General features: G+C 43.6%; 1 protein-coding gene across 17 annotated transcripts in view; it reads right to left on the bottom strand.

Moving 5' to 3' along the window:
- UNC80 (unc-80 subunit of NALCN channel complex) overlaps positions 1-16,329 on the bottom strand; it is a 174,940-nt gene that overhangs the window by 120,895 nt on the left and 37,716 nt on the right. For 15 of the 17 annotated variants that reach the window (XM_060688149.2, XM_060688156.2, XM_060688157.2 and 12 more), the window contains exons 18-20: positions 2,396-2,497; positions 1,622-1,830; positions 1,146-1,252 (exon numbers count right to left, since the gene is read on the bottom strand). In XM_060688149.2, coding sequence (XP_060544132.2) covers positions 1,146-1,252; positions 1,622-1,830; positions 2,396-2,497 — 418 coding nt within the window. The remainder of the gene's footprint in view (positions 1-1,145; positions 1,253-1,621; positions 1,831-2,395; positions 2,498-16,329) is intronic. The other 2 variants (XM_060688158.2, XM_087882165.1) reach the window with 1 other exon arrangement.

Below are 16,329 nucleotides of genomic sequence, written 5' to 3'. Positions count from 1 at the left end.
GCTTGAGAAATGCAACTGAAGATGTAGCTCAATTCCAACCATTTAACCATGTTTAAAGCCTTCTGCACAAATTTTTAGATGTGGTAGTTCCACTCTCCTTTTTTCAGCCCTCCTCTTTCTCCACATTTTTTATTTTCTTCGGCTTAGTTTGGTTTTGATGAGAAATTTTGTTTTAAAATTATTTGTTCTTGTACCAAATTCTTTTAGCTCTAGAACCTACAGTAAGAGTCAAAACTCTAAAGTCCAGTTAACTTCTGTTAACTTTGTTTTTGTCCCTGGGTGATATGCTCTCTGATGCTCAATAACCTGAAGCTTTCACATATTTTAAATTGGCATTTAAAAGCAGAAAATTGAATTTGTGCCCACAGTATTTTCCAATTAGACCTGACAAATTGGGAAGAGAAGTTGTTTGTGTCCCTATTATTCTGGAGTATATAATCAATTGGGCTATATATTTTTCCCTTTCCAATCTATTTTAGGCCCATGGCCCAATTTTATTTGCATGCAAACATCACAGATATATAGCAACCTATTGCTCTTTTCTATTTTCCAGACTATTTCCTAGTCTGTGGCCTTTTCAAATCTCTTTTATAGGATAATTAAAATATCATTGGAATGGCAGGGGCTTGATATTCTCACTGATTTGTTTTTGTTTTGTTATACTTAGCCACTTAATAATAGGTTTGTACATGTTGTATGTATGTTAAAAATAGAAGTCTGCAGTTGGCTGGTTGGTTGAGTTATTTTTCCCCCTTCAAAAGGAAGTGTTCTTCCCTTTGTTGAAATGTATTGTGCAGCTCTACTGAGAGTATGACACAAATTTGGAAACAATTCTTCTGCTCTCCTTGTTGTATTGATGAGTCTGTGTATGTGTATGTGAAAGAAGACGTGAAAAAGGAGAAATGAAAGTAAAAGCTTGCATGGTCCTAGTAATTTCTTTAAAATGGAAGACAGATAATACTTGTAAGAGTCCACAGATTTAGAAACAATATGCAGTGACAATTTCAGTCCAGGAAGAAAGAAATATACTGTAGATGTTGAAGATATAGGTATGGATACACAGAAAAATAAACATGCACATTCATTATTAGATAGCTTTTATTTTTTTTTAAAAAAGAGTGATGATAGAAAGGTTAGATATTTACCCTGGAGCTCTGCCTGATGAAAGAGAGACGATCCACAGAGCTAATATCCAGAAGATCTTCTACACCATCTGCCAGACCAGAAATTGATGAACGTTTCAGCCAGTTCCCTGTAGTACAGAAAGCATAGGTGTGAATATCTTTCTGAGTAGTTAAATAATCTACATCTCTCATTACTGGTATTAAGGACTCAATTCCTAACATCTAAACAAAATATTTGGAGTCATATAAAGGAACATGGGGAAAAATTAAAAGACACAGAATAGCATGACAAAGTATCTTCATGTAAAAGGCTCCCTGGGTGGAGAGAATTAATAGAGATCCATGTTCAAGTCTGCCCTCAACTATGGAATCTGGTTGGATGACTTTGGGCCAATCTCTGTCGCTTTCATTGCTGAAGTTATGGGATTAAAGAAGAAAATAAATCCCTACATGCTCCTGGAGAAAAAGCACAGCTAACAAATCAATAATTGAATGACCTAGTGGGAGTTTGAGTTTCTTTCTCAGGGAGATCCGTCTGGAGCGGGAGCGGGAGCGCCTCTCTGTGGTCGTTCCTGAGTGTGCAGTTGTGCATTCGGAAGTGTCTGGCTCCGACTGGCTGCTGGTATCGCTAGCTGCACTCTGAGATTTAAACATTTTCCGCCAGAAATCCTTGCGGCCTAAGGCTGCTCCTTGCATTTGTTCATCACTGTGAAGGAATTACATGGCTGGTAAAACTTAGCAAAATAAAAAAAAAAATATTAAAAAATAGGGCAGCATCTTTCTCTCTTCTAATCCTACCCTGTGCCCTGGATACTGGAAGTTGTTTGGCTAATTTTAGAAGAGGGAATAAGCCATAAACCTATCATCATAAAAGCGATATACTAAAAATATCAATAATTGGATTTTGTGACCCTTGTAAAGTAGGACAGTAAGCACTAGGATAATAGTATATAATATTTCTAATAAAGTAATAATCTTTATGTAGTAAATTAGGAAGGTGTTGAGATGGTGAATATGATTTGCCTAAGGCTAGGCAGAATAAAATATTCTCTACTGCTAGCAGTGCAGAGAGCAGAAGCTGTTGAGAAACAACTTCCATATAATTATTATGTGAACCTTTTTCTCTCAGCTAGCAAGCTAATTTTTACCTTGCTACAATGAAAACGAGGAAACCAGCTGATTCAAGTCTGAATAGTGTTGTTTTTGCTTTTTAAATTATGTTTGTATATAATCTGTTGATTAAAATACAATTTATTTATCAATTTACTTACTGCTCAGGAGTTTGAATTGGACGGCCTGAGATATAGCCACGACATTCATCAGGACCAGAAGACAGCTGTCCTTTATCAATAACAACACTTCCTACTTCAGATCTACAAGGACAAAGCTACTAGTCAGAGGAACAATAACATATTGTATTTATTCCTATTTAGCTTCCCTATATTATTTTTAAAAGTATTTCTAAAACAGAAAGATGAGGTAAATTTTCTACTCCTCCTCCTCCTATCAGTACTTCATATATCAATCATGAATGGTAAAAGCAGTCAAGGGCATGAAAATATATCAATATTATCTAATTTGTAAATGTGCCTATTTAATGTAAATTCAGGAATGCTTCTCATTAAGTTAAATAGGATTTAATTAGCTTGTAATTATATGGGACTAAATATGTATAGGATTCCATTACAAAAAAGGATCCAGTTAACCACAAATTTCAGACAGATTATTTTTAAAAAAAATTGTGTGTTCTATCAAATTGGAATTTCTCTCCACATGGACAGATATATGGTGAAAAGGGCATGCTGCAGTAAATGCATCTTGACTCTAGCTTAGTAAATGCTTAAGAATATACATACATACATAAATACATACATACATACATACATACATACATACATACATACATACATACATATATATATATATATATATATATATATATATATATATATATATATGTTTTCTCAGGTTTTCGCGGGTGTTTGTATGTAGGTCTTTGGTTATTCGGGTCTTCTCCCACGTAAAATTGGAAGTGTCTTGGCGACGTTTCGACGAAGTCTCATTCGTCATCTTCAGGCTGGTGTTCTCGGCTTCGTGCTTCCAGGAGCAATGTGAGATCGCAGCTGTCTCTTCCTTTTAACTGCTAGTGGAGGTGTGTTCTGATTGGTTAGGGGCTTGGCTGTGCTCTGATTGGCTGGGGGTGTGTTCTGTTTGGGTGGGGGCTTGGTTGTGCTCAGCTTAGTCTGAGTTGCAGGGGGATTTGAGCTGGTGAGCTGCGTTGTTGTTGTTTGGCTTCGTGTTTGTGGCCGTGCGAGCTCTTCATGGTGGGTGTCAGTCTGCTTCATGTATGGATTGGAGGGGTTTAAAGTGGCTAATGATGCAGCTGCGGTCTGGCTTCTGGTCCTTGGTCGTGGCTCATTATCAGTGTGGGTTTGAGTCTGCTTTCTGCGTGGATGTGTGCTGGTGACATCAGGTGTGGCACTCGTGAGTGTGGGTCTGGTGTCATTCGTCGTGTTAGGGACTCGTTTGTCAATAAGGGCGGGTTTCCAAATGGCTGGTAGGCGGGAGGTATCGTCTCGTTTGTTCATGCTGTGTGGGCGTTTTTCTATCTCGATGGCTTCTCTGATTATTCTGTTGTTAAAGTGTTCAGTTTTGGCGATAGTTCTGGTCTTTTTAAAGTCAATATCATGTCCTGTGGCTTTAAGGTGTTGGACCAGGGAAGAAGTTGGTTCCTCTTTTCTGACTGAGTTCTTGTGTTCTTCTATGCGTGCACTTATTCGTCTGTTGGTTTGTCCGATGTATGTGGTGGGGCAGGCGGTGCATGGGATTTCATATACTCCTTGATTTTCTAACTCAATTTTGTCTTTGGGGTTCCTTAGGATGGTGGATATTTTTCGGTTTGTGCAGAATGCTGTCTTGATGTTATGTTTGTGGAGGATTTTGCTTATTCTGTCTGTGGTGCCTTTTATGTATGGGAGGAGGGCCTTGCCGTTTTCTTGTTCTCTGTCTTGGATTTTAGTGGGGGTTTCTTTTTGGATTAGGTTGGTGATTTTATTTCTTTGGAATCCATTGGATGTGAGTACGTTAGTGAGGGTGTGTAGTTCGGTTTTTAGGTGTTGTTCGTCAGCTAAGCGTTTTGTTCTGGAAATGAGTGTCTTGGCTACAGAGTTGATCTGGGCAGGGTGGTGGTGTGAGAGTGCGTGCAGATAGCGGTTTGTGTGTGTTTTCTTCTGGTATATAGTGTGTCCTAGGGAGCCATTGGATTTTTTGTAGACTAAGACATCCAGGAAGGGAAGTTGGTTGTTCACTTCTGTTTCCATGGTGAACTGTATTTTGGGGTGTAGGCTGTTGAGGTGTGTGAGGAAGTTGTCCAGTTTTTCTTTCCCATGTGGCCAGATTATGAAGGTGTCGTCCACATATCTGAGCCAGAGTTTGGGTTTGTGATCGGATTTTTCTAGAGCTTGGGTTTCAAAGTATTCCATATAGAGGTTGGCAATGACAGGTGAGAGGGGTGATCCCATGGGTGCTCCTTCTGTTTGTTTGTATTTCTGTCCATTATAGATGAAGTATGTGTTGGATAGGCAGTGGTTGGTCAGATCTAAGATGTGCTTGGGGGGGGTATATTTGTTTTGGATAACTGTCAAGGCTTCTTTGATTGGTACTTGGGTGAAGAGGGATATGACATCAAAGCTCACGAGTAGGTCACTGGGCTGTAAGTTTTGTTGCTTTATGATGTCTATGAACTGGAATGAGTTTTTTACGTATGAGGTGATGGATTCTGCATAGGGCTGTAGTTGTTTGGCGAGAAATTTGGCTAGGTTTTGTAGAGGTGAGCCTATGGAGCTGACTATGGGTCTAAGTGGGGTTCCTTCTTTGTGTATCTTGGGGAGACCATAAAGCTTAGGGCATCTGGATGATTTCTCTCTGGGTATGATTCTTTGCTGAATCTCTTCGCTGATGGGGGAGGCTTTTATTTTGGATCTGGTGGTTTTTTCCAGGTAGGTGGTGGGGTCTGTGTTTAGGGGTTTGTATATGGAGTCTTGGAGTAGGTTGGTTAATTTGGTTTGGTAGTCAGATGTGTTCATAACCACCGTGGCATTGCCCTTGTCTGCTGGTAGGATTATTATGCTGGTGTCTTCTTTCAGGTTAAGTAGTGCTGTCTGTTCCTCTTTGGGTAAGTTACTTTTGGGTGGCTTGCTGGTGCAGAGGATATTGGTGATTTCGAGTCTGATTCTGTTTGCATCGTCGGGGTTGATTTTGGTCAGGCTGGTTTCAACTCCGCATATAATGGTTTCAGTGGGGATGCTTTTGAGAGCGACTGCAAAGTTGAATCCTTTGGAAAGGACATTGGTTTCGGCTTTGGTGAGGATCCTATCTGAGATGTTATGCACTGTTTGTTTCATGTGTGGCTGTGAGGGTGGAGGGGATTGTTTCTGGCGTTCTTGTAGTCTTCGGAGTTTGTTGGTGTGTGTGTCTGTCTTGAGGGTGGTCTGTGTTTCGGCTCTCCAGATGGCAAGTTGTTTGGATTTGTCCCAAAGTGCGGGGTGGATCTTGTTGCTGAGTTTGAGGTGAAGTGTGAGGAGATCCTTGTTGATTCGGTCTAGGAGGAATCTTTTTCTGTGGAGTTCATTTCTGATTAGGGCTAGTTCTGTTCTTTTCAGAATGCGTTTGGTGGCATTCTCGGCAGTTGCGTAGGAATGCAAGGTCACATAAAATGGAAGCTCTTTGGACTTCGAGTTTTTCATAGGTCCTGGTCAGATGGTGGATTTCCTCCCCGTAGAGGTGGGATATTTGTTTTCTCAGGTTTTCGCGGGTGTTTGTATGTAGGTCTTTGGTTATTCGGGTCTTCTCCCACGTAAAATTGGAAGTGTCTTGGCGACGTTTCGACGAAGTCTCATTCGTCATCTTCAGGCTGGTGTTCTCGGCTTCGTGCTTCCAGGAGCAATGTGAGATCGCAGCTGTCTCTTCCTTTTAACTGCTAGTGGAGGTGTGTTCTGATTGGTTAGGGGCTTGGCTGTGCTCTGATTGGCTGGGGGTGTGTTCTGTTTGGGTGGGGGCTTGGTTGTGCTCAGCTTAGTCTGAGTTGCAGGGGGATTTGAGCTGGTGAGCTGCGTTGTTGTTGTTTGGCTTCGTGTTTGTGGCCGTGCGAGCTCTTCATGGTGGGTGTCAGTCTGCTTCATGTATGGATTGGAGGGGTTTAAAGTGGCTAATGATGCAGCTGCGGTCTGGCTTCTGGTCCTTGGTCGTGGCTCATTATCAGTGTGGGTTTGAGTCTGCTTTCTGCGTGGATGTGTGCTGGTGACATCAGGTGTGGCACTCGTGAGTGTGGGTCTGGTGTCATTCGTCGTGTTAGGGACTCGTTTGTCAATAAGGGCGGGTTTCCAAATGGCTGGTAGGCGGGAGGTATCGTCTCGTTTGTTCATGCTGTGTGGGCGTTTTTCTATCTCGATGGCTTCTCTGATTATTCTGTTGTTAAAGTGTTCAGTTTTGGCGATAGTTCTGGTCTTTTTAAAGTCAATATCATGTCCTGTGGCTTTAAGGTGTTGGACCAGGGAAGAAGTTGGTTCCTCTTTTCTGACTGAGTTCTTGTGTTCTTCTATGCGTGCACTTATTCGTCTGTTGGTTTGTCCGATGTATGTGGTGGGGCAGGCGGTGCATGGGATTTCATATACTCCTTGATTTTCTAACTCAATTTTGTCTTTGGGGTTCCTTAGGATGGTGGATATTTTTCGGTTTGTGCAGAATGCTGTCTTGATGTTATGTTTGTGGAGGATTTTGCTTATTCTGTCTGTGGTGCCTTTTATGTATGGGAGGAGGGCCTTGCCGTTTTCTTGTTCTCTGTCTTGGATTTTAGTGGGGGTTTCTTTTTGGATTAGGTTGGTGATCTTATTTCTTTGGAATCCATTGGATGTGAGTACGTTAGTGAGGGTGTGTAGTTCGGTTTTTAGGTGTTGTTCGTCAGCTAAGCGTTTTGTTCTGGAAATGAGTGTCTTGGCTACAGAGTTGATCTGGGCAGGGTGGTGGTGTGAGAGTGCGTGCAGATAGCGGTTTGTGTGTGTTTTCTTCTGGTATATAGTGTGTCCTAGGGAGCCATTGGATTTTTTGTAGACTAAGACATCCAGGAAGGGAAGTTGGTTGTTCACTTCTGTTTCCATGGTGAACTGTATTTTGGGGTGTAGGCTGTTGAGGTGTGTGAGGAAGTTGTCCAGTTTTTCTTTCCCATGTGGCCAGATTATGAAGGTGTCGTCCACATATCTGAGCCAGAGTTTGGGTTTGTGATCGGATTTTTCTAGAGCTTGGGTTTCAAAGTATTCCATATAGAGGTTGGCAATGACAGGTGAGAGGGGTGATCCCATGGGTGCTCCTTCTGTTTGTTTGTATTTCTGTCCATTATAGATGAAGTATGTGTTGGATAGGCAGTGGTTGGTCAGATCTAAGATGTGCTTGGGGGGGGTATATTTGTTTTGGATAACTGTCAAGGCTTCTTTGATTGGTACTTGGGTGAAGAGGGATATGACATCAAAGCTCACGAGTAGGTCACTGGGCTGTAAGTTTTGTTGCTTTATGATGTCTATGAACTGGAATGAGTTTTTTACGTATGAGGTGATGGATTCTGCATAGGGCTGTAGTTGTTTGGCGAGAAATTTGGCTAGGTTTTGTAGAGGTGAGCCTATGGAGCTGACTATGGGTCTAAGTGGGGTTCCTTCTTTGTGTATCTTGGGGAGACCATAAAGCTTAGGGCATCTGGATGATTTCTCTCTGGGTATGATTCTTTGCTGAATCTCTTCGCTGATGGGGGAGGCTTTTATTTTGGATCTGGTGGTTTTTTCCAGGTAGGTGGTGGGGTCTGTGTTTAGGGGTTTGTATATGGAGTCTTGGAGTAGGTTGGTTAATTTGGTTTGGTAGTCAGATGTGTTCATAACCACCGTGGCATTGCCCTTGTCTGCTGGTAGGATTATTATGCTGGTGTCTTCTTTCAGGTTAAGTAGTGCTGTCTGTTCCTCTTTGGGTAAGTTACTTTTGGGTGGCTTGCTGGTGCAGAGGATATTGGTGATTTCGAGTCTGATTCTGTTTGCATCGTCGGGGTTGATTTTGGTCAGGCTGGTTTCAACTCCGCATATAATGGTTTCAGTGGGGATGCTTTTGAGAGCGACTGCAAAGTTGAATCCTTTGGAAAGGACATTGGTTTCGGCTTTGGTGAGGATCCTATCTGAGATGTTATGCACTGTTTGTTTCATGTGTGGCTGTGAGGGTGGAGGGGATTGTTTCTGGCGTTCTTGTAGTCTTCGGAGTTTGTTGGTGTGTGTGTCTGTCTTGAGGGTGGTCTGTGTTTCGGCTCTCCAGATGGCAAGTTGTTTGGATTTGTCCCAAAGTGCGGGGTGGATCTTGTTGCTGAGTTTGAGGTGAAGTGTGAGGAGATCCTTGTTGATTCGGTCTAGGAGGAATCTTTTTCTGTGGAGTTCATTTCTGATTAGGGCTAGTTCTGTTCTTTTCAGAATGCGTTTGGTGGCTGCAGAGTTGAAGTGGAATTTCAGTTGGAAGCCTGTGGGGATTAAATTTTGATCTCGGCAGTTGCGTAGGAATGCAAGGTCACATAAAATGGAAGCTCTTTGGACTTCGAGTTTTTCATAGGTCCTGGTCAGATGGTGGATTTCCTCCCCGTAGAGGTGGGATATTTGTTTTCTCAGGTTTTCGCGGGTGTTTGTATGTAGGTCTTTGGTTATTCGGGTCTTCTCCCACGTAAAATTGGAAGTGTCTTGGCGACGTTTCGACGAAGTCTCATTCGTCATCTTCAGGCTGGTGTTCTCGGCTTCGTGCTTCCAGGAGCAATGTGAGATCGCAGCTGTCTCTTCCTTTTAACTGCTAGTGGAGGTGTGTTCTGATTGGTTAGGGGCTTGGCTGTGCTCTGATTGGCTGGGGGTGTGTTCTGTTTGGGTGGGGGCTTGGTTGTGCTCAGCTTAGTCTGAGTTGCAGGGGGATTTGAGCTGGTGAGCTGCGTTGTTGTTGTTTGGCTTCGTGTTTGTGGCCGTGCGAGCTCTTCATGGTGGGTGTCAGTCTGCTTCATGTATGGATTGGAGGGGTTTAAAGTGGCTAATGATGCAGCTGCGGTCTGGCTTCTGGTCCTTGGTCGTGGCTCATTATCAGTGTGGGTTTGAGTCTGCTTTCTGCGTGGATGTGTGCTGGTGACATCAGGTGTGGCACTCGTGAGTGTGGGTCTGGTGTCATTCGTCGTGTTAGGGACTCGTTTGTCAATAAGGGCGGGTTTCCAAATGGCTGGTAGGCGGGAGGTATCGTCTCGTTTGTTCATGCTGTGTGGGCGTTTTTCTATCTCGATGGCTTCTCTGATTATTCTGTTGTTAAAGTGTTCAGTTTTGGCGATAGTTCTGGTCTTTTTAAAGTCAATATCATGTCCTGTGGCTTTAAGGTGTTGGACCAGGGAAGAAGTTGGTTCCTCTTTTCTGACTGAGTTCTTGTGTTCTTCTATGCGTGCACTTATTCGTCTGTTGGTTTGTCCGATGTATGTGGTGGGGCAGGCGGTGCATGGGATTTCATATACTCCTTGATTTTCTAACTCAATTTTGTCTTTGGGGTTCCTTAGGATGGTGGATATTTTTCGGTTTGTGCAGAATGCTGTCTTGATGTTATGTTTGTGGAGGATTTTGCTTATTCTGTCTGTGGTGCCTTTTATGTATGGGAGGAGGGCCTTGCCGTTTTCTTGTTCTCTGTCTTGGATTTTAGTGGGGGTTTCTTTTTGGATTAGGTTGGTGATCTTATTTCTTTGGAATCCATTGGATGTGAGTACGTTAGTGAGGGTGTGTAGTTCGGTTTTTAGGTGTTGTTCGTCAGCTAAGCGTTTTGTTCTGGAAATGAGTGTCTTGGCTACAGAGTTGATCTGGGCAGGGTGGTGGTGTGAGAGTGCGTGCAGATAGCGGTTTGTGTGTGTTTTCTTCTGGTATATAGTGTGTCCTAGGGAGCCATTGGATTTTTTGTAGACTAAGACATCCAGGAAGGGAAGTTGGTTGTTCACTTCTGTTTCCATGGTGAACTGTATTTTGGGGTGTAGGCTGTTGAGGTGTGTGAGGAAGTTGTCCAGTTTTTCTTTCCCATGTGGCCAGATTATGAAGGTGTCGTCCACATATCTGAGCCAGAGTTTGGGTTTGTGATCGGATTTTTCTAGAGCTTGGGTTTCAAAGTATTCCATATAGAGGTTGGCAATGACAGGTGAGAGGGGTGATCCCATGGGTGCTCCTTCTGTTTGTTTGTATTTCTGTCCATTATAGATGAAGTATGTGTTGGATAGGCAGTGGTTGGTCAGATCTAAGATGTGCTTGGGGGGGGTATATTTGTTTTGGATAACTGTCAAGGCTTCTTTGATTGGTACTTGGGTGAAGAGGGATATGACATCAAAGCTCACGAGTAGGTCACTGGGCTGTAAGTTTTGTTGCTTTATGATGTCTATGAACTGGAATGAGTTTTTTACGTATGAGGTGATGGATTCTGCATAGGGCTGTAGTTGTTTGGCGAGAAATTTGGCTAGGTTTTGTAGAGGTGAGCCTATGGAGCTGACTATGGGTCTAAGTGGGGTTCCTTCTTTGTGTATCTTGGGGAGACCATAAAGCTTAGGGCATCTGGATGATTTCTCTCTGGGTATGATTCTTTGCTGAATCTCTTCGCTGATGGGGGAGGCTTTTATTTTGGATCTGGTGGTTTTTTCCAGGTAGGTGGTGGGGTCTGTGTTTAGGGGTTTGTATATGGAGTCTTGGAGTAGGTTGGTTAATTTGGTTTGGTAGTCAGATGTGTTCATAACCACCGTGGCATTGCCCTTGTCTGCTGGTAGGATTATTATGCTGGTGTCTTCTTTCAGGTTAAGTAGTGCTGTCTGTTCCTCTTTGGGTAAGTTACTTTTGGGTGGCTTGCTGGTGCAGAGGATATTGGTGATTTCGAGTCTGATTCTGTTTGCATCGTCGGGGTTGATTTTGGTCAGGCTGGTTTCAACTCCGCATATAATGGTTTCAGTGGGGATGCTTTTGAGAGCGACTGCAAAGTTGAATCCTTTGGAAAGGACATTGGTTTCGGCTTTGGTGAGGATCCTATCTGAGATGTTATGCACTGTTTGTTTCATGTGTGGCTGTGAGGGTGGAGGGGATTGTTTCTGGCGTTCTTGTAGTCTTCGGAGTTTGTTGGTGTGTGTGTCTGTCTTGAGGGTGGTCTGTGTTTCGGCTCTCCAGATGGCAAGTTGTTTGGATTTGTCCCAAAGTGCGGGGTGGATCTTGTTGCTGAGTTTGAGGTGAAGTGTGAGGAGATCCTTGTTGATTCGGTCTAGGAGGAATCTTTTTCTGTGGAGTTCATTTCTGATTAGGGCTAGTTCTGTTCTTTTCAGAATGCGTTTGGTGGCTGCAGAGTTGAAGTGGAATTTCAGTTGGAAGCCTGTGGGGATATATGGAATACTTTGAAACCCAAGCTCTAGAAAAATCCGATCACAAACCCAAACTCTGGCTCAGATATGTGGACGACACCTTCATAATCTGGCCACATGGGAAAGAAAAACTGGACAACTTCCTCACACACCTCAACAGCCTACACCCCAAAATACAGTTCACCATGGAAACAGAAGTGAACAACCAACTTCCCTTCCTGGATGTCTTAGTCTACAAAAAATCCAATGGCTCCCTAGGACACACTATATACCAGAAGAAAACACACACAAACCGCTATCTGCACGCACTCTCACACCACCACCCTGCCCAGATCAACTCTGTAGCCAAGACACTCATTTCCAGAACAAAACGCTTAGCTGACGAACAACACCTAAAAACCGAACTACACACCCTCACTAACGTACTCACATCCAATGGATTCCAAAGAAATAAGATCACCAACCTAATCCAAAAAGAAACCCCCACTAAAATCCAAGACAGAGAACAAGAAAACGGCAAGGCCCTCCTCCCATACATAAAAGGCACCACAGACAGAATAAGCAAAATCCTCCACAAACATAACATCAAGACAGCATTCTGCACAAACCGAAAAATATCCACCATCCTAAGGAACCCCAAAGACAAAATTGAGTTAGAAAATCAAGGAGTATATGAAATCCCATGCACCGCCTGCCCCACCACATACATCGGACAAACCAACAGACGAATAAGTGCACGCATAGAAGAACACAAGAACTCAGTCAGAAAAGAGGAACCAACTTCTTCCCTGGTCCAACACCTTAAAGCCACAGGACATGATATTGACTTTAAAAAGACCAGAACTATCGCCAAAACTGAACACTTTAACAACAGAATAATCAGAGAAGCCATCGAGATAGAAAAACGCCCACACAGCATGAACAAACGAGACGATACCTCCCGCCTACCAGCCATTTGGAAACCCGCCCTTATTGACAAACGAGTCCCTAACACGACGAATGACACCAGACCCACACTCACGAGTGCCACACCTGATGTCACCAGCACACATCCACGCAGAAAGCAGACTCAAACCCACACTGATAATGAGCCACGACCAAGGACCAGAAGCCAGACCGCAGCTGCATCATTAGCCACTTTAAACCCCTCCAATCCATACATGAAGCAGACTGACACCCACCATGAAGAGCTCGCACGGCCACAAACACGAAGCCAAACAACAACAACGCAGCTCACCAGCTCAAATCCCCCTGCAACTCAGACTAAGCTGAGCACAACCAAGCCCCCACCCAAACAGAACACACCCCCAGCCAATCAGAGCACAGCCAAGCCCCTAACCAATCAGAACACACCTCCACTAGCAGTTAAAAGGAAGAGACAGCTGCGATCTCACATTGCTCCTGGAAGCACGAAGCCGAGAACACCAGCCTGAAGATGACGAATGAGACTTCGTCGAAACGTCGCCAAGACACTTCCAATTTTACGTGGGAGAAGACCCGAATAACCAAAGACCTACATACAAACACCCGCGAAAACCTGAGAAAACAAATATCCCACCTCTACGGGGAGGAAATCCACCATCTGACCAGGACCTATGAAAAACTCGAAGTCCAAAGAGCTTCCATTTTATGTGACCTTGCATTCCTACGCAACTGCCGAGATCAAAATTTAATCCCCACAGGCTTCCAACTGAAATTCCACTTCAACTCTGCAGCCACCAAACGCATTCTGAAAAGAACAGAACTAGCCCTAATCAGAAATGAACTCCACAGAAAAAGATTCCTCCTAGACCGAATCAACAAGGATCTCCTCACACTTCACCTCAAACTCAGCAACAAGATCCACCCCGCACTTTGGGACAAATCCAAACAACTTGCCATCTGGAGAGCCGAAACACAGACCACCCTCAAGACAGACACACACACCAACAAACTCTGAAGACTACAAGAACGCCAGAAACAATCCCCTCCACCCTCACAGCCACACATGAAACAAACAGTGCATAACATCTCAGATAGGATCCTCACCAAAGCCGAAACCAATGTCCTTTCCAAAGGATTCAACTTTGCAGTCGCTCCCAAAAGCATCCCCACTGAAACCATTATATGCGGAGTTGAAACCAGCCTGACCAAAATCAACCCCGACGATGTAAACAGAATCAGACTCGAAATCACCAATATCCTCTGCACCAGCAAGCCACCCAAAAGTAACTTACCCAAAGAGGAACAGACAGCACTACTTAACCTGAAAGAAGACACCAGCATAATAATCCTACCAGCAGACAAGGGCAATGCCACGGTGGTTATGAACACATCTGACTACCAAACCAAATTAACCAACCTACTCCAAGACTCCATATACAAACCCCTAAACACAGACCCCACCACCTACCTGGAAAAAACCACCAGATCCAAAATAAAAGCCTCCCCCATCAGCGAAGAGATTCAGCAAAGAATCATACCCAGAGAGAAATCATCCAGATGCCCTAAGCTTTATGGTCTCCCCAAGATACACAAAGAAGGAACCCCACTTAGACCCATAGTCAGCTCCATAGGCTCACCTCTACAAAACCTAGCCAAATTTCTCGCCAAACAACTACAGCCCTATGCAGAATCCATCACCTCATACGTAAAAAACTCATTCCAGTTCATAGACATCATAAAGCAACAAAACTTACAGCCCAGTGACCTACTCGTGAGCTTTGATGTCATATCCCTCTTCACCCAAGTACCAATCAAAGAAGCCTTGACAGTTATCCAAAACAAATATACCCCCCCAAGCACATCTTAGATCTGACCAACCACTGCCTATCCAACACATACTTCATCTATAATGGACAGAAATACAAACAAACAGAAGGAGCACCCATGGGATCACCCCTCTCACCTGTCATTGCCAACCTCTATATGGAATACTTTGAAACCCAAGCTCTAGAAAAATCCGATCACAAACCCAAACTCTGGCTCAGATATGTGGACGACACCTTCATAATCTGGCCACATGGGAAAGAAAAACTGGACAACTTCCTCACACACCTCAACAGCCTACACCCCAAAATACAGTTCACCATGGAAACAGAAGTGAACAACCAACTTCCCTTCCTGGATGTCTTAGTCTACAAAAAATCCAATGGCTCCCTAGGACACACTATATACCAGAAGAAAACACACACAAACCGCTATCTGCACGCACTCTCACACCACCACCCTGCCCAGATCAACTCTGTAGCCAAGACACTCATTTCCAGAACAAAACGCTTAGCTGACGAACAACACCTAAAAACCGAACTACACACCCTCACTAACGTACTCACATCCAATGGATTCCAAAGAAATAAGACCACCAACCTAATCCAAAAAGAAAACCCCCACTAAAATCCAAGACAGAGAACAAGAAAACGGCAAGGCCCTCCTCCCATACATAAAAGGCACCACAGACAGAATAAGCAAAATCCTCCACAAACATAACATCAAGACAGCATTCTGAACAAACCGAAAAAAATATCCACCATCCTAAGGAACCCCAAAGACAAAATTGAGTTAGAAAATCAAGGAGTATATGAAATCCCATGCACCGCCTGCCCCACCACATACATCGGACAAACCAACAGACGAATAAGTGCACGCATAGAAGAACACAAGAACTCAGTCAGAAAAGAGGAACCAACTTCTTCCCTGGTCCAACACCTTAAAGCCACAGGACATGATATTGACTTTAAAAAGACCAGAACTATCGCCAAAACTGAACACTTTAACAACAGAATAATCAGAGAAGCCATCGAGATAGAAAAACGCCCACACAGCATGAACAAACGAGACGATACCTCCCGCCTACCAGCCATTTGGAAACCCGCCCTTATTGACAAACGAGTCCCTAACACGACGAATGACACCAGACCCACACTCACGAGTGCCACACCTGATGTCACCAGCACACATCCACGCAGAAAGCAGACTCAAACCCACACTGATAATGAGCCACGACCAAGGACCAGAAGCCAGACCGCAGCTGCATCATTAGCCACTTTAAACCCCTCCAATCCATACATGAAGCAGACTGACACCCACCATGAAGAGCTCGCACGGCCACAAACACGAAGCCAAACAACAACAACGCAGCTCACCAGCTCAAATCCCCCTGCAACTCAGACTAAGCTGAGCACAACCAAGCCCCCACCCAAACAGAACACACCCCCAGCCAATCAGAGCACAGCCAAGCCCCTAACCAATCAGAACACACCTCCACTAGCAGTTAAAAGGAAGAGACAGCTGCGATCTCACATTGCTCCTGGAAGCACGAAGCCGAGAACACCAGCCTGAAGATGACGAATGAGACTTCGTCGAAACGTCGCCAAGACACTTCCAATTTTACGTGGGAGAAGACCCGAATAACCAAAGACCTACATATATATATATATATATATATATATATATTTTCCTCAGGTTTTCGCGGGTGTTTGTATGTAGGTCTTTGGTTATTCGGGTCTTCTCCCACGTAAAATTGGAAGTGTCTTGGCGACGTTTCGACGAAGTCTCATTCGTCATCTTCAGGCTGGTGTTCTCGGCTTCGTGCTTCCAGGAGCAATAACACTATATATATATTTACATAAACATATATAAAACACTATATATATATATTTAACACTATATATATATAAAACACTATATATATATTTAACACTATATAAACTATATAAATACTTAAGCATTTACTAAGCTAGAGTCAAGATGCATTTACTGCAGCATGCCCTTTTTACCATATATCTGTCCATGTGGAGAGAAATTCCA

Source organism: Pantherophis guttatus, chromosome 1, assembly GCF_059756535.1.
Source record: "Pantherophis guttatus breed Tessera chromosome 1, ASM5975653v1, whole genome shotgun sequence".
NCBI lineage: Eukaryota > Metazoa > Chordata > Lepidosauria > Squamata > Colubridae > Pantherophis > Pantherophis guttatus.
This window is presented reverse-complemented; position numbering and strand designations above follow the sequence as displayed.